The sequence below is a fragment of the Anas acuta genome, chromosome 19 (assembly GCF_963932015.1).
Source record: "Anas acuta chromosome 19, bAnaAcu1.1, whole genome shotgun sequence".
Classification (NCBI taxonomy): domain Eukaryota; kingdom Metazoa; phylum Chordata; class Aves; order Anseriformes; family Anatidae; genus Anas; species Anas acuta.
In genome coordinates this window covers 9,725,754-9,744,720 of record NC_088997.1, presented here as the reverse complement: position 1 = coordinate 9,744,720, position 18,967 = coordinate 9,725,754, and the positions used below count along the sequence as shown (strand labels likewise).

The 18,967-nt window shown below is 45.4% G+C and overlaps 1 protein-coding gene across 7 annotated transcripts in view; it reads right to left on the bottom strand.

Annotated features, from left to right (window-relative positions):
• The window catches only part of AUTS2 (activator of transcription and developmental regulator AUTS2), a 756,836-nt gene that overhangs the window by 506,005 nt on the left and 231,864 nt on the right, over window positions 1–18,967 (bottom strand). Inside the window, exon 1 of one of the 7 annotated variants that reach the window (XM_068656153.1) lies at window positions 13,298–13,639. The exons of the other annotated variants lie outside the window; for them this stretch is intronic. Within the exon in view, the coding sequence (XP_068512254.1) occupies window positions 13,298–13,345 (48 nt within the window). The 5' untranslated portion in view covers window positions 13,346–13,639. Of the gene's footprint in view, window positions 1–13,297; window positions 13,640–18,967 lie in introns of those variants that run through there. 7 annotated transcript variants of the gene reach the window in all.

Genomic DNA, 18,967 nt, shown 5'->3' with positions numbered 1-18,967 from the left:
GCTATCGATAACATACCTGTATTTGGTAACGTTTAAACTTAGAGGGTATCACAGGACTAGAAACATGCATGCACACTCACACACAGATCTTTCCAATGTTTTGATTATGGTCACTGATGATCAAGGAGAACCCATAGGTGCTTGCTTGTTCTCAAGAAAAAGGATTACTCACAATATTTCCACAGACATTTTCTGCCTGCGCCAGCCAGGTGAGCCCGTCCTCCCCTCTGACAGGAGCCCAGCAGCTCCTCAGAGAAACAGATAACGTTCCTTTTACACAGATAGAACTGTGCCACGGAGAATCAAGATTTCACCTTTCTAATTACAGGTATTTAAACGAAACAATTAAATTAGAGAAAACCGGGAACCTTCGCAAGCCACTCAGGCCTGGGAACAGGCCCACTTCTCCCCTCCCGTACATGTGGGCCCTAAGGTGATGACAGCCCCAATTCAGACACTGTATGTACATGTGTGGGGTACGAGGGAAAAGGATACAAGTCTTAGTTGCCAAGAACAGAAAGGGAAACCTTACCTCATCTTTTAATCCAGGAGGTTTTACAATCACCCTCACTGTATGTTCCCCTTTCTGCAGCACCACCAGCCACAGGCCACCCTGATAACCTGTGGCAACAGGCCCAAGCTGCTACTTCACACCTCCCAAGACAGTCAGCACCATTAGATGTTCACAACTAATTGATTTTAAATCTTTGTCATGATCTTGAAAGCTATCCATGTAATCAATCCACTGCTGATAGCCAGGAGAGATGGAATTTTTACCACAAAATTAACTTTGAAAAGGCTAAGCTTTTATATTAACCCACATCCTGATTATGTGCAAACTTACAAGATCAAGAGAGCAATAGGAAATCTACGGTGTGCCATGCCAGGACACTTGTCGTGCTTCTCGTAATTTTTCAGATTTCTCATAGAATCACAGAAGGGACCTTAAAGATCACCTAGTTCCACCCCCCAGCCGTTTATGAGCTAGCCATAGCCTCTCCTGTTCTCAGAGGTGATATTACTGAGGTCACAGAAGTAGTGTATCTTCCAGCAACCTCCCTCCAGTGACAGCAGAAGGCCCAGCACATCCCTGTTTATAATAAATTGCCCATGCTGAGAGAGAAATGGGATTTTGTGCTCCAATTTCTCTATTATGCCACAGATACTGTGATATCTAAGCACTGAACAAGTCTGTCTTCCTAGACTAAACAACAAAATTTCAACCCGTACCTCCAGCCAAGAGGACAGATGATTTAGGTTTCTCTTTAATTTCCCCCTTTTTACATGGAAGAGAAAGGAAACAGTTGGTACTCAGCTGAGCACAACAGCAGTGCTCCAGCCAACGAGCAGGAGCAGGGGAGTCAGCAGCAAGGGGTGGGCTGTGCCACTCTGATGCAAGATGCTGCCCTTACTACAGAGACTTCACACAACCCCCAGGAACAAACTCTAACAGCACATCCAAAGCACTCGTAACTACCATCAGGGCCATGCCCAGAAAGGTAAACGTGGTTCTCTTCACCCACCACCCGGAGACCTTATCACTGAGACCCACAGCATTGCACCTAATTACTGTCAATCCCTGACGAAAAGAGATGATTCCTCAGAGTGAGAGGCATACGTAACACCTCCAACGTACCATATGGAAGCCTCGCTCTGCAAATTTGCTAGCTTGACCCCCTTCTATTTCAGTATCCCTCCCTCCGTTTCCTTGGTGCTGCAGAACACAGTCTATTTCCGAAGGGCCCCCCATGGACACAAAAGAGAAGACCTTTACAGCATGCATCAGTTGCTCAACCTCAGTGACATCAAAATTAGGAAATCCAAACCAAGTCATAACAAACTGAGGCAGAATGGAAACGAACACAGAATTGTCTTTGAGAGGCAGTTGATTTTCTCCGTCCAGGCACTGCTGCTAATATATTCTAACACAATTTCAGCTATAACTCTCCTGGATTGACAACAGCATTGAATTACACTTCCAAATCTCTCTCTTTCAACTTGTCATACGATTTTTAATCCAACAAGAAGCACTTCCTTGGCAGAGTTGCAATTGTTATATTTTCCCAGATTTTCTGATGTAGGGATTTTTATCTTTTTAGCCATGAATCAACTTCTCTGTACCAGCACTCATGGAAAAATCAGCTATTGCTAGCCACGCAAGCTGCCAAGTTCCTGAGACCAGATGGAACAAATCCTAGATTTTGAAGGAGATCATTGACAATCAGAGAGAATACACTAAACACAAGTGAAGTTTCAAGAATGCTGGACAAAGATTGATCACAACACTGAAAAATTACAGAAGACTAAACAAGGAAATAGAAACACTATCTATTCATCTCTAACATCTGCATCATGTAGAACATTGGAAGCTACAAATACTGCTTGTATAAAGCTACAAAATAATGGAACCCACATGTGCTCCTCCCATTGCTCCCCAACAATGGGGATGCAGTGCCCTCTTCCGACACGGAGGGTGACCCTACGCCGTGTGCAAGTTCAAGCTGGTGATAATTAATTTGTAAAAGTGCAAGATGGGAAAAACAGCTATAGGGAAAGGCAAAAGGAGACATTTCAAAATGTTGCTAAGACCTATAGATCAGGTATCTGCCTCAAAGAGTAGCTTTAATATGTTAGAGTTGCTATCAAAGTAATGCGATGTTGCCAAGTGAAAAGGGTAGAAAAAAGACCAGCTACACAGCTTTTAGCATATTTCTGTCATTATAATGGAGTGATATATGGCATTTGTACACTCACTTCCTTTAATTTCCTCCATCGCCTTTCACAGTTTATATTTGGATGTTCACGAAAGGAACAAGTTGGTTACTGAACCCGAGTTTGTGATACAGTCAGTGAAATCCTACCCCGTCTTTTAAGCAGATTAGGATCTACACACAGACCTTTGAACCTGCTCTGTTATCGTGTTAGTTTTCACAGCTCCTTCCCAAAGGAATAAAATGACTCCATCTAATTAGACTCCTCATCTGCCCTAGACTACTGAAGAGTTCCTTTTCACCTCATTCAAATATAAACATAATTTAAGCTTAACAGCTTGTACTGATTTTTCATTGGGGTGCTAAAGAGCTCTCTAATGCAATAATTCACTCATCTTGGAACTTTTCTTGGGACCCTGCTGCTTGCCTCTTTTTGGCACTATATTTTGTCCAAAAGCTCTGAATAAATGCATTATCGTTCCCCCCAAAATACTGCATAGATAATAACCCTGACGACATGCATGTGTTCACACCTGTTTTATGGGTGGAGAACAGAAAATAAGGAATCCAGCTATTAATATTAGACTGTGATCACTACACGATATGCCTTGGTTTTAAAGTAACATTCACAGTCAAAGCCATAGCTGCTAAGTTCAGTGGGTGTTGAAAAACACTATTTTTATCTAATACTCATTATATAAAACAGGGTATTTCGTAATGAGCTGCCCCAGCATCAACAGCAGAGGAATGTTTGTGTTGGGCCAGATCAAAGGCTCCGCTAGCACAGCATCCCCTTTCCAACGGTGGCCATAAATGGATGTCCAAGGAAGAGAACAAAAATAGGCTAAGTATATATAATACTCCCATCTCTCTCTATTTTTATATATGTATAGCTTTCCCCCTTGCTTCCATCTCCAGACAAATTAACTGATTATTTCCCCATCAATTTATCCACTCTCCCTGAAGAGACGTGAACTTGAAGTACCCACAGTGCCCTTCAACAATCAGGTGCACTGGTCAAGACCTTCATAAAGAACCACCTGTTTCTGATCTCCTTCAGCCTGGCTCGTCTTCCTTTGACAACCCCAAGTTCTTCTGTCCAGAGGCAATAAACAGTCCCCATTCTCCCCATGTCCCATTTGATTCTGCAGACCTCTGTTATACCTCCTTTACAGCCACCTATTTACCCAGCTGAAGGGCTGTACCTCATTTAGTTCACCTGGAGGCCACCTGACACCTCTGAACAGCCTTGAGGCTCTTCTCCAAGCGTTTATGATGTCTGCAGATCTTTATGAAAGGCAGGATGAGAGCTGCACACTGTGTCTATGATGCAAGCACATCAGGGATTTGTTTTGTCAAAACAATGTTATCTATTCTGTTCTTAGTTGCTTTCCTAATATTTTAGTTGTTTAGTATTTTTTACTGCTACTAAGCACTGTGCCTACGTTTTGATGGAAAAATCCGTTATAACCCCAAGATCTCACTCTCTCCAAATCAGCTCAGAGTCCATTTTATTTATGGACTATTTTGAGGAACAATCAACACGGTCCTTAAAAATAGCACAGACATACCTACTGGGGCACAGGCTTACCACCATGGTGAACTTCACTGCGGATACTTTCACTCTGAATTCCTCCTCTGACTTGCACTCAATTTGTGCAGCTACTGCACCATAATAAAACAACATTTCAGCAAAGCCAGTGCTGTTTCATACCACCAGTATCTTCAAATTTGCTAAAAGTACACATAAATATTTAACAGGGCAGGCAATACTCTTCTCCCATCCAATTGCAAACAAGATTATTTTTTCTCCCAAACAAATCCAATAACTTGATTATCTGATCTGGTCTGTTCTTATTCTTCTACTTCGCAATTTTCAAATATTTGCAGTTGTAAGTCTTTCGAAGCTTTAATTTACTTAAAATGATTCACAAGCACCTTATTAATCTTTTATCAGTTTTATTACAAACTGTAAACAAAACCCAGTTCTTAAATAATTAAAGGACAGAACTAGTCCTCAGGCAAATGGAGCCCAGGAAAAAAAAATCAGAGTAAATCCTTAGATTTTTTTCCTTCCCATCTACAGAATTGGTGAATCTAGCTTCAAAACAGCAAATCACTCTAGATGAGCAGATTGTGTGTGATATCCCCCCAGCCAGACTCTCTCCTCTCCTGTGTCCTGAATACTAATCCACCAAGCACCTCCATGTTGCTGATTGCAGCATTAGGAGTAGCACAGGCTTACAAGTCAAAGGCTCCATCCCAAACAGACGCTCAGAAGAATTCCTCTACCTCTGTGCGTGCTCAAGCCATGCCGGAGGATCTGTTTCTTTACCAGCCGCAAAGCAATCCCCTCCCAGAGAGAAGGCTGGACCGAGGCGTATTGCCCAAGAGAAGGTAACTGGCAGAGACCTTCTGTCAGCTGGTGGCACCGTCCACCTTGGATTAGACCTCACGGGGCATGGCAGCAAGGCACAGAGAGCTCTTGCCCACCTCCCTTCTCCTTAAACACGAGCTACACCATGCGGCTGCCAGCTCCTCACACCCTGTTTGGCCAAGGACCCTGGAAACCACAGGGTATCACTTTCTCAGATGTCTTCGATGCTGAGGGCACTGCTACAATTACCTGCAGTTTCATCACATCAACAAGATGGTCAGCAAGGTCCAGCCCAGGGGCACATGGGCAGGGGACAAATGGGAGCTGCGAGTCCTGTAAGAGGCATCTTGGAAAATTTGGAAAAGGCTACAAAGGCTACTGAAATCATGGTAAAAGATCTTGAAAAAATGAAACACATGAAGGGCAGCTGGCAGTAGTGCAGCACGCAGGCAGGGACGATACCTGGGTTTCAACAGAGCACCTCCAGGCAGGAGACCTCATATAGAGGGGACACAAACAGCAATGACACTGCTGAGTCTGGTCACTGTGAAGCTGATACAGCTACATCCACACAGCTGCTACAAAACCTGCCTCTAATTATTTGGATTGAAAAGTGTTATTTAATACAATTACTACTGTTATTACAACCTAGCCTATCATCTACCAACTCTTCAATCAATACAGCTGTGCTGGAGAACAGTGCTACTGACACCAAGCACTGTACAATCATTTTAGAAGTGTTGATACACGGCTTTCTGCTTTCTAATGTATTTAAAATTATATTTCCTTCCTGTTACAAAAGAGACCATTTCTAATGAAGCTCTCCAAAGCATTGCAATCTGAAGAAAACCCGAGTAAGTACGAGAGCAAGTCTGTGTAAATTCCAATTACCTTTTCAAGGCTACACCACCATGCAAGCAAAAATGAATTTAAATGCGTTACACACACTTTAAAACGTGTAATGGATGCATTGCTAGCTTATTACATGCAGCTCATTGTGCAAAGTTTTTTGGTCGTATGTTTTGTGCAGTGGGCTGTAAAAGTTGCTTAACAGAAGAAAATACATTTGATTAAAAATTTACATCAGAAGAGCGCAACTTTTTTTTTTCCTTGCTATTTTACCTGTCACTGACTATTCCCATCAGTGTGTGCAACTCTTGGTCTCACAAACATAAATAGGACTGGAGATGAAATAGTTTGAGGCCTAGATCCCAGACCATATCAAAGACAAAGCTGTCCAGAAGCTGGCTCCAGCTGGAAGAAAACCCACCATGTTTCCACTTATAGGTGGGAGGATTCTAACGTGACACCAAGATGCTTAAACAGCTTCTGCTCCAGTGCCTCCCTTTGTGAGAAATATCAAGGGGAAAACTGGTGGCACTCGGACTTCCTAATGACTCCGCCACGCCTGGCTGCTGCAAGTCCCGTGGGGCTTCTGGCATCTGCCCAGGCAGAGCAGCCCTGGAGTTGTTCTGATACGCAGGATGCAACAACTGCCCTGGATACAAGGGGGGGAAAAAAGTCCTTTAAATGTCTACCATACTGCTGTCAGAGGCAAATGAACCTACAGCTACACCCGTGCCTCCGAGCCTTCACTTCAAAATGCTCTGGGTTAGTGAGAAGCACTTAGAGCAAAGAGCGAATTGCAACTGCTCAGAAGGGTTTACCACCCTACTTAAAATGCCTCTATCTAAAACCAAACAAAAGCTCTCAAGAACTGTCCAACTACCAAGCACTGGCAGAACCGGAGAACTGTCCACTTAAAATAAATAAGTAAACAACACTTAGCCCAGCAATACTCAGTACTGCTCTCCAAACGCTTAGAAATCCGAGTTAACTTTATGACAGTGAGGACCAGGTGGAGAATATAACATATGCAGAGATTAAGCAGCTTGCAGCCTGCACCAGCTTGCCAATTCTGTGACCCATTGCCACTTTTAATATAGCGATGTGGAGCAGAAATAAGGAGAGGGAGCCAGGGCGACCTGCACAGCACACAGCAGATGCTGTGGGAGGCTGCTCCATGCAGGACACTGGGCTGAACTCCTCCAGCTCTGCAGCCCCAGCAGCAGGAGAAAACCAAGGGGCAGCTTCTGGCACGAGCACACGCAGGGCTGAGCAGCGCGGGGCTGGCATTTCTTGCACCAGCTCTCGGCCCTGCCTCTTCGTCACTGCACTCACAAAGCCACCAAGACACAAGCCTGTGTTTTCTGCTGGCATGCCTGCCAAACCCAGCCTTTGCAGCCAAAGTATCTGGAAAGAAAATAAAAACCAGGTGAAGGGAAAAATGCTGCTCGTGTTTCCTTGCCAGTCTCAAGCAAAGCGCAGCAGCTGTGCAGGCTGCAGCCACTGTCAGCCAACACGTGTCGTCCTTTGACACCTCCGTGCTCACCGAAATGCCAGATAAAATCATAATGCGATAAGCAAAAGCCAAAACACGAAGCAAGACAATTCTCTGAGATAGTGCCACAACAGCAAACACAGGGTCACCCAGCAAACCAGGCAGGTGTAAGCAGCTGAGTCAAAGGAAGCACAGGCTACAGAAGTACAAAGGTATATCTGTCACAATCCATATTACATGTAAATCACTGCTTCTATCTTCTCAAGTTTTTTTGAATAGGTCCAGTATCTGTATGTAAGCACAGAAGACAAATCTCACTGTTTTCCCTAAAACACTGATAGTCAGTTGCAAAATGACTTTGTTCAGTCTTTTTATCTATTTTAACTGCTGTTTTTTTCCCCTTTCCTTCTGATGAATATTATCTTTTTTTTTTCCCTTCTAAGTTTCACATGCAGAGCGATTTGGAAAGACAACCCTTTGCTGATCATCTCCATCAGTTTAAGGAGTCACTCCTGATTTCATACCTGCAGAAATACACCTACAAAGCAGTGAGAAAAAGCAGTATTGATAAACAAATAAATAGTAGCACAATTAGCTCCAGCAATCATTTCTGGAGAAAAAGCAGGTGCGTTCCTACCTCCCAGATACTAGCTAAGGTAGTTTGAAAGCTGAGAGGACCAGCTTCCCTGGAAAATGGAGTTGCTCCAGGAGCAGGGAGGAGGCTGGCTTGCTCCCTGCCCTTCCTCTGGTCCGATCCCAAAGTCCCCAACCAAAGCAGCTATCTTCAACTTTTGTTCAAGCCCTGGGTACAGATATCTGGGAGAGTTCATCATTCCAGTGGAAGCACATTTTCCTGAGCTCAGGTAACCAGTATGATTTAGCATCCTGCATTTTGAGCATTACGTTAGACAAACATTTTATATGTTTCAAAAGTGGGAGTAAAAAAAAAAAACAACACATCGACTTCTGAAAATTTATTCTCCACAACAGCAAAGCGACAAAATGGTCCCGAGATGAAAACACACTGCAGGGGAGAGGTTGTGCCACACAGGAGGTAAACAACCAAATCTTTGTCAAACTGCTCTCATAAAAGACAAGACAAGTACCAGAGCAAAGTCAGAAAAGAAAATAAAAACTAAATTCTCTAAAAATACAGCCACCACATGCATCTACAGCTGCACAGCAGCCCTTTCAAGATGCAACTCTTAGCGCTTGTTGAGAAAGATGCTTCCTGCCTCGATCCCCCCGGAAGAGCCACACAATCTAATGAAAGTCACATTTGCTGTGCTACGTACTGCTCAATAGCAAGCTGCTGAATTACTGGGTGCAGACCTCATCATACTCTTAAAAAGTAATTTGGAATCAGGGCTTTGATTTAGACTGGCTTCATCCTTTACTTTCCAAGTATAACCGGTAATAATGTCGTCTGTGAGTTTAACATTTGAAACAGGGGTTCCATTTACCTCTTTGTACTTACTCGAGGAAAATGACTGTAATTGAAATCTTTCTGCTGGAAATGAAGCCCTTCGAACATTCAAAGTGGTTGCTGGTCCGTAAGGCTTTTTATTTTAGCTGTCAAAACTGTAAACTGCCTTTCACAGTAGTGTGAGTCTTATGTTAGAGGAAGGAAGGAATGGAACCTGTATCTAGATACAGGGTGTTTTAATCTCATTTTCCGGCCACGAATATAGCACTTCTCTCCCCTGGGCACTGCTGGGAACAGGAAAATTAAGCTTCAGTTCAGCAGTATCTATCAAATGAAGCCCAAATGGGGGAATGGGCTTTTCAAGGACAAAGCAAAACCTTTCAAGTTCCCCATAAGCTCCTTCAGATGCAAGCACACGGAATCAGACTGCCCACTCGCGCTGCCTCTTTACACTTCTCCCACACTTTCTAGAATTTCATGCATTTCCAAGAGTTTGCCTTTTTTTTTTTTCCTCAGATCAAACTGATTTCCTAGTGTCAGCATTATTATTCATATGAAGCTGTCGAATTTAATTACAGTGTAAATGCACACAGACTGAATATGGGTATTATGTAAAAATGGCTTGCGTTCAAATGACCTTTTATTAATTCTTTGATAGAGTAAATAAAAACTTTGTATTTTTTCAGGAGGCTACCTCAAAGTTTATGAAATACAATGTTTGCAATTAACTTGATCATAGACTCAAGATGAAGTTGTGTGCTTCTTCTTTAGCTTTAATATCTGATTATTTTAACCACAATAAAAAATACACTGCTGTGCAATGGTTTTATAGTGCTTGTCTACCACAACATAGAATAACTGCTTGGATGACTTAAGCAAAATAACATGCCCAAGTACATCAGTTTATCCAGCATTTATCTGTTCTGTTTCCAGGTCCAACACGTCTGTAGGACAGGAGGCGACTGTACAAATACAGGCTAAGACGTCCTGTTGCAGCAGCAATTGCAGGGCCACTGATTTTTTTGTCCTGTATCAGAAGGGATCGTACAACTGTATGTCCTCAGGTTTCTGTTTATTTGGGGCATCACCAGCAAGGCACAGCCACGGGCACTCATTCCTTCCAGGTACGGGAACCCACAGCCTACGGAGGGACAGCTTTGGAGGAACACAATGGGAAACAGAGGAGCAGAATTTCCTGCCAACATAAAACAGCCAATGTACAAGCAGATAGGCAACAAGAGTTGACATCTACCCAGTACCTTGAAATACCTTAGCCAGTCATGAGTTTGGAAGCTCCCAGAAGACCCACGAGGTCTGGATCTACTTGAAGCTCAGGGGAGCCACGCCACCAAGCTTTGGTTCAGGTCCATGCATCTGCAGATAACCCAGGTGGGATGAGCAGCTCTCACACACACCAGAACAGTTCACAGCAGCAAAGTGTAGCTATGCCAAGAGAGTGAAACGGGCTGACAATCTATATGTGAAGGAATATTTTACAATATATAAGCTGCCTGCAAAGTTAGTTCTGTCACGGATCTAAATATATATGCTTTATCACAGAGGGATTTTTAGACAGTAAAATCTTCCAAAGGAAATCAAAGGCAAAAAAAATTAAAATTATCTGAAATGGCTAGAGGCAAGGATGTCAACTTCAGCTCAGCCAGACAGCTAACAAAAATGTCAATGAACTTATTTACAGGAGAATTAAGAAGGAGTGCTGTAATGTCACTATGGTGGCACACGTAGGAGAAGCAGTTCTAGGTCTGATTTAACTGAGATATTGCACTGCGGTGAGGCCAGACCTCACCCTTCCATGACCTAAAATGACCTACCTTGAACAGCCCAGTGAGCAAACAAATTAAATTAATTTCTGCAGGCTGCTGCCAGAAGAGACATCACGTTTTTCCTACCTACTCTCAACTGTGCATTTCCAGGTACATCACGCCGATCTGACTGGGAACAAAACCAGCCCCCACAAGGAATAAAACCCATTCACTCAGTTGGATCAGTTCCTGGATGCACAGCACCACGTGGCTGCACAACCACTAACGCTGACAACACGTAGCTGGGAGTGGGAGCACTCATTTCAGCAGCAGCCCACACGTATGTCAACTTAAAATGAGAAACTGAATTCTCTCTCTTCCAGTGAGGCTTTAAATCGCATTCAGTCAAGCTGCTGAAAGAGCTGGTGCGATACTTAATTTCTAAGGTACTTCATTTCAGTTTACATAAAACCAATTTCTAAAATGTTGACAACACAGAAGAGTTGCAAAAAGATTTGACCTGATTTTTTTTATTTATTTGTGGTTCCGCTGACTGAGGCACTTGGTTCATGAAACGTGTGCCCACGGTGTCCGGCCAGAGAAATGCACTGGTTTAGTAGAGGTGGCAGCAGTTCCCACCTACATCACACCAGTGTGACTTTACACGTAAGACAAGACTTGAAGCTAATGTAGAATAAGCCAAGCATAAACCGTAACAAGAACGTGTTCACAACACCCCGTGTTTAGCAAGGGATACATCTTTGCCTCACAGCTAAGACAAATTCCTCCAGTCCTTCCATTAGCAAACCCTTGTGTACACACAAAGGACACTTGGTCTCTTACCACATATGAAATTCAATAAAAGGACAGCTATGCACTTCAGTTTTTGTCTTCCTGTGTATGTGCATTACATTTTTGGTTTGTATTTTTTTTTCCCCTCCCCAAACAGATGAGCAGACTTGGCAACTCCCCTGGTGAATCAGAAGGAAGCCCTGCCAGGCACAGGTAGCACGAAGAATACAGATCAAATGGGTTTCCTGGATGCCATCCATGTTCAAATCTCCCAGGTTGTAGATCTCAAATTATCGGTCTCTGACAAAACGGGTATGACAGGTTATGTAACACACACAAAATCACCCGGTGACAGAAAAGCAGCAACGTTATCTGCTCGGTTCAGTGACTCCAAGGCTTTCTGGTTGAACTGCGTGCGGTAGTGAAAGCAAAACAAAAAAAGAAAAAAAATCAAATAACAAAATGCAAAGCTAAAAAATAAAAAAAGTCCTCTAACATTCTAAGTAACCAACCTCACCCACTGGCAGGTAACTACTGACTTCATTGGGTTTCTATTTCCAGGAAGAGTTTCATAAACTAGACACAGAGATTCAACCTGTTTTGATATAGATGTTTATAGGTATGACACGACTTTAAATAATGTAGAATTATTGCAGAGAAACATGAAGGAGATAAAATATAACTGCCTAATAAAGCAGATTTGGCAGTCAAATTGCCTTTGTAAGACTACTCAAAGCAAATGAAAACAAAACAGTTAAATCTGTGACTTTGCTAAGTGCGCTATTTGCAGCCTGGGATAAATGATGGGACAATCTCATTAAATGAAATATATATGCTTCTTGTTAAAGGGAATATATATGCATCCGCTGTATGCAGTATAACTTGAGGCACAAACACAAGAGATAAATCAATGTGGGACTATTTTCCAGAATAAAAAAATTCAGGCTAATAGCACATACGTGGTTTTTTTTCCCCATTTTAAGAAAGCAAGTTGCTGCCTGCTTGAGGATGGCTGGCAAACAGACAGTGAGGCTTCCTAGTATTTCCGCCCCAAATTTGTCTTGTTCTCTTCCCCATTTCACTGGAGTAAAGAGCACAGCAAAGCTACCTCCAAATATTCTGCCTGGCTCCCACTGGCAGTAAGACCAGTCTTTAACCTGGGGCAGGAAACCCTCCAGGGAAAGGCATCGCTGTCAAGCAGGTCCCCAGGGATCCTCTCCCCTTGCCCTCCCTCGCTTCCCCCAGGTGCCCAGGGACAGGCAGGAGGAAGCAGAGGCTGAGTGTGAAGGGGAACACCCAACAGAGAGCACCCTGCTCTGTCTGTGCAATAGGAAATGCAGCAAGTTCCACAGCAAAGCATGCAGCAAACAGTCTTAAAATACATTTTGTTACTTTTTTGATCAATAAAACTTCCATTTTTTTCTCCCAGTAATATCATGGACAATTAAATATTTACTTTGTTACCGAAAGAGAATAAAAGAAAAAACCTGACTTCCCTGCAGAAGCAGGTCACATCTTACAACCAGCTCTAGAGAACAAGAAATATTTCTCCCTTTCATGCTCCACACACGAGAAAAGCAAACACATCTCCACAGCTGCCTTTTTATTTTTATTTTTTTTTAAAATACTGACACAGTGCCACAGGAATTAGATGCAAGTTTTTCTTCTCTCCCCACTCGTACCACGCTGAAGCGGTGGCTGTCACATCTCGAGCCGTACCCTGCGCTGCCTTTCAGCACGGCGTTATCCATCGAGCCCCCGGAAAACAAATTCACCGGTGAAACTTCTCAGCAGCTCCCTCCGTGCCGGGGCCGGAGCTGCCTGTCAAGGGAAGGGGGCTGAGGGCAGCCCCTCGGGGAGGCTGCAGGAGGAAAGGTGCCCACTTACCTTCTCCGCATACTTGAACTTGACATAGAACCAACTGGACTTGATCATCGTCTCACCTCCTGCCCTCGTTTATAAAAAAGCAAAGAAAAAAAAAAAAAAAGTAACCCAAGCCTATCCTGCTGCTGGAAAAGCAACTCGCCGGCACCACTTCCAATTCTCCAAGGGGCAGACGGTGTTTCAGGGGAGCGCAGGGTGGGAGGAAGAGGAGAAGGGCAGGAGGAAGGCGACGCTCCCCTCGCACGCTGCCGCCTGTCCCCCTCTGCCCTGGGCGCTGCGCTCTCGCTCGCTGCACCAGTGCTCGCCCAACGCCTGCGCTGCGCTCGCCGCCGGCTTGGCTGCCTGACAGCAGGATTCCTCAAATGGACTTCAGCTGCCTTCATCACAAATGGCACATGTCAGTAAAGCCAGGAGGCTGGCTCTGGCGCTGGCAGCCTCCCAGGACCGTGACCTCCCCCAGTGGGATGAATAATGAATTCCAGCACTTCCCTCCAGACACGGATTAACACCTGGCTAAACATTATTCTGACAACGAGCCTGCCCCATCGGAAAGCCCTGCGCTGCTGCCTTAACCCCTCGCTTTCCCACTGAACGGGGTGGTGATGCTCCGGAGGCTGTCCCACGCCGCCCTCCCCCACCTCGGGCAAGATTACAGAACTAAATATAGTTTAGAAACAATAAAGCCTCTTAAGCATAAAGCAAACATCTCCTTCCCGGTTCCGCAGCCGCGGTAATGCCGCCGTGTAACCAGAGCAGGGAATCAGAGGCGGACTCCTCGGCTCCCCCCTTTCTCAGCCCCCCTCCACATGCCCATACTTGCTGAGCCTTGATGCTGTCAGGTTCCCGTTTTAAAACAATACCTGTAAAGACTCTTTTCCTAAAGAAAGAGATATCAACATGAAATTAATGCATGAAAAATGCTGGGGAGGCCCCTATCAGATTTTTTTTTTTGCCTGATCAGAAACACGCTGCCCGATTCCCTGTCTCCAGTGTAACGAGACACATCGATTTGGTTGCAGCTCGCTGCAAATCTCCCTGCTCCAAGCATGCCACAGAGCAGTGAATATCAAGTTGCAAAGTACAGGACAAATATAATCAGTCTGCTGTACTTCTGCTGTATACAGAAAGCGCTGTGCTGCAGCACAGCTATCTGGCCCAGCATCTTACGTCCAAATACTTTGAGGTTCATAAGCAAACAAGTTAAGAAATCTCAAGTCCAGAGACGTGCCCACAGCATCTCATCTAACAACAGACGGATCCGAATTTGTCACACACGCAGCTGAACCTCTTTATGTTTCCAGAAGATGCTGCAGAGGGTGGAAACAAGGTTCAGAATTTCACAACGGGCAGTAGGAGAAAGTTGCCTCATTCTGTTTCTAACCAGCTGTCCGGCCATTAAGCGGGAGCCTCGCAGCACTCACTCTTGCAAAGAAGTGAATCATTCACTCTTTGTCTTCAGATCGGTTCTGATCTTGCATGTTTTTCTTGCCTTCCTCACATCACCCCTTTCTGGGATCAGACCCCCCCACACACACTATTACATTTCTCCTTGCAGGGAAGCTGTGCCTGTCTCCACAGATCCTTTTCATCACTCCCTGTACCTTTTCCAGGTCTATGGTATCTTGCCATCGACTGAGATGGAGGAAGTACTCGTACCACTGACTTACCGCCTCCTGCTATCTGCACACGGGGATATGAACGAGACAGACCCTGAAACCTACTTTATCTACCCACCTAAAAGTGTTACCAGTACTGACAGTGCTCCACACGGAAGCTGTACGTGAGGGGCTGGCTGCTAATTCACTTGCCACCAGAGGGTTTGGGAGCTTTTCTCACAGCTTACACAGACAGATCCCTGCCCAGCCAGGCAGCGGGGCGAGCAGGTCCCCCCCAGCCCACCTCAGCCAAGCAAACCCCTGCCACCCACAGCCACGGCTGCCAAGGGCAAGTATTTGCAGTGTCCCTTTAATTCCGTGGAAGCAGCAAGCTATAGAAAAAGGGTGGTAAAAATGGCCTTGTTTAGGTCTCTGGAAACACCAGAAATCACCTCTTGCAAGTCAGTGGCTGGGCAGGTTCCTGCAGGGAACACACGTCAAAAGCAAACCACAACACTGATTTTCATTGGTACCTGGCATTTCTGCACCTAGAAAGCCTTTTTTTTTTTTTTTTTTGAAGCAGCAAATGAACACCCAGATCCAGGGCCCACAGATCAGACAGGACAGATCCAGCTGTCCGTCTGGACGAGGCCAGGCCAGTGCACGAGGCTCCATTTCATCCCAGCTGTGGCTCTGCTGCCTCTCCAGCCCTTACAGCAGCCCGGGCTGCCCGCTGCCTCTGAGGTGCCCAACGGGAAGCACAGGGGTGCTGTCAGAAGAGCAGGGCTCATCCTCAAACTGCCCATGTCCACGCAGCCCTCTGCGCTCTCTTGTACCCAATTATGGGGAGTTTGCTTGCTGCGCTGACCCGCGAGGCCCCAAGGGGAGCTTGGGGCAACATCACAGGGCGCAGCCGGCAGAGCAGCGAGCTCTGACACAGCGTACCAAGCACAAACAGCTGGGGCTCAAAGCAATTACCGGGCCCTGGATGTTTTCCACTGGTTCATTAGCATCTGGCAGGACCTAAAGTTCCAGGGTCACAAAACACAGAGCTATTATTTTATCTCAGGAAAATGCACAATGACATCCCTCGAGAGCCGTCCTTTTGTAATCAAAGGACAAGTGCAGCGCGGGGAGCGGAGACGCGGGATTGCCAAGCGCCACGGCCCCCAGCTGGGCAGGTCAGGGCACAGGATCGCTCCTTTTTGTCTCCTTGTTGAATCGGCCAGCATGAGCAGCCACAAACAGTGCCGGCAGGACCTGGCTGTTTCTTCTAACACCCAACAGCCATTGAGGTTTGCATGTGTGCACAAAGTACGCGACAGCGCGGTTTTCAAGACAGCATTTGACTTTGCAGGTGGGCAAAACACAGCCCCGTTTATTTCAAAACCCAGTGTCAGCATTTTGGCTGAAATGTATTTGAATTTCATATTTTATAGAGTTATTGTCTATACGGTGCGTCGCACGACAGCTTTGCTTCTGTTTGGCAATTCATCTTCCCTTGTTTGGGAACTGTTGCCAGATAAACAATACCTTGGTTAGGAATTCATCTCCAAACACGCTGCAGCGTTAACCTCCAAATCGCTGTTTTCCCTTTCAAACAGCCATCAATAACATGAAATTATTTACTATTCAGACTCTAAGTGTGTACAGCCAAAATCTCAACTTCATTTGCTATTCCTCCCCCAAAAGGAGCCATATTTTGAAAGAATATTCACACTTGTCCCAAAATAAACATCTTTTGATCTATTGAGCAGGTTTTGTCACACTCTAACGTAGCATTTCAAATGTGAGCCAGTGTATAAAGGAACTGCAATAACCTCCTTTTTAACGGACCATTGCTTCTAAGCCTTTTAATACATCCTAATGTATAATGTAGGTATCGATCCCTGTTCATTTCAGTTATCCCCGTGACAAAGCTCATCACAGGCAAACGCAGGCACAAACCAGACCGTGAGCAGCGCAGATTTGATTTTTAAGCCACCCCAAAGCACGCTGCACTCCTCAAGTCAGGCTGATGTGAGTGGTGCTAAGTGGGAGGGAGGCAAGGAGCAAAGCAGCCACCACGTCACCTCGTACATGCCACAAAACAACCCCCCAGATCCACCCGCTTGCAAGGGCACTCTGCAGAGCCAAGCTGCGCTGATCCGACAGCAAGCTGAGGAGCACCGACCCTCGTCCCAGGGAAAATGAACCTCGGTGTGTACACAGACGTGTGCTGGGAGGCTGAAGGGAGAGGAGGCAGTTGCGGCAGGGACTACATCCAAGATGAATTACATCCATTCCTATCTCCTTGGCACTATGAGAGCAGAAAATCATCTCGCTGCTTATTACCATAACAGCTTTCACACCTCCCAACCAGAGTGAAGTGTGGGGTATCGAGGGGGGAGGACAAACAACAGGCACAAAGTTCAGATAAATAGGAAGATCCCATCTCCAGAAAATGTTTACAGCAATTTTTATGATCAGCCTGTGAAAAGAAAAAGACAGTGTGTAACAATTTTCTGGATTCTGAGATGTTTTTCACAGTTCACAATGGCTCCTAACATACCAGCCAAAGCAGTGATCCCTGGAAGATTATCTGAAGCCAAGAGCAAAGCCTGTGGGATCTGCAGGCTGACAGGGAGAGAAAGTTTTACCCAAGTTCAGAGAACTGCAGAGTAACGTGGATTACTTTATGCAGAGTAATATGGATTACTTTAAATGAAGCACAAGTGCTGGAGCTTTGCTTGCCTGCCTTCCAGCATGCCCTGCACTTCCCCTGCTTCGACCTTGCAAACAACAGTTTCATGCAAACTTCCCGTGCTCCGTCCCACTGCTTCTGTGCTAGAAGTAACCCAGAATTACTCCAGCTTCGTCTCCAAAGTCCTTTATGCACCTTGGAGGCTGCCCAGGGCACAGGAAGCACAGAAAACACCCCCAGAGGCCAGACCCTAAGTCAATGGATGCACTGCAGAACCAACACGTGGAACTAACGAGGCGTCCACAGCCCCTTGGGGCCCCCGTTATCAGACATTTCTGATTCATGTGAAGGCCAACAGGGAACTATCATCTTTCAGGCTAATAGAGAGCACTGTGGGATTTGCTGTCTTGTTATTAACATAGTCACAATCCCGTCTTGTACCTTGTGACCCTGGCTCTCCCTTCAACACCATCTGCTCTTGCATCTTGAGTGCTGCCCAACACCTCATCGTAAACACGCGGCTGGCAATTCGTCCTTCTGTGCAGGTTTTAAGAAGCTCTCCGGGACACTGGTTCGAACCTGGTGCAGGCTGGCAGTGTCAGCGAGCTGTATCCAGTATCCACTTGGAGCAGGCACAGGACAAGCAGCATCCCAGGCTCGCTGTACACAAATTCCCGGTGCTGTTTCAGACAGACGTGGGACTCCAGGAGACCAAGGCCACCCCTGCGGCCCTCCAGGCAGAGCCCTGCTGCACAGGAACATTCATTGCTACAGCCAGGAGGTGTAAGTAATGTTTTCTCTGTCTGCTGCAAGAGCTACAGCATGAGAAGAGCTGCTTTTCCCTGGGACTAGGATTAAGCCTAATAACTAAGGCTGCCTGATTCCAAGAGAAATTAGAGTAAGGTGAGAAAAGCAGTTTGAACTACCACAGCTTCTCCAGTGAAATGCCAATTTGTAACAAGTTATAGGGAGTGATAACCTTGCTTGGGATCAGCTCTATAGGTGAAATTAGGGCTAGGAGGCACGGCCACATAAGCCTGAAAGGCTCAAAGACAGCTCGGAACAGTCCACAGGCAAGGAACAGACATATGTGAGAGGTTTACAATATGCAGGAGACAGACTGAGACAGAGGAAGGACAGCCCATAAGCCTGGTGCACAAGAGCTGGGCTTGTGATGGCTCACAATATGTTGCTTCTGCCACGCTGAGTTCTATCAAGTTACAATAAGGACAGCCACTGACGTTATACGATATATATGTTCCTGTGCCAGGAAGTCACGTGTGAGCATCCTCAGCAAAGGGAGGCAAAGGTTGCATAAAATGTCTTTTTAATCCCTCAGAAAAAGAAGGCACAGTGCTATAATCTGCAATTTAAAAAATAACTGTAATTGGCATC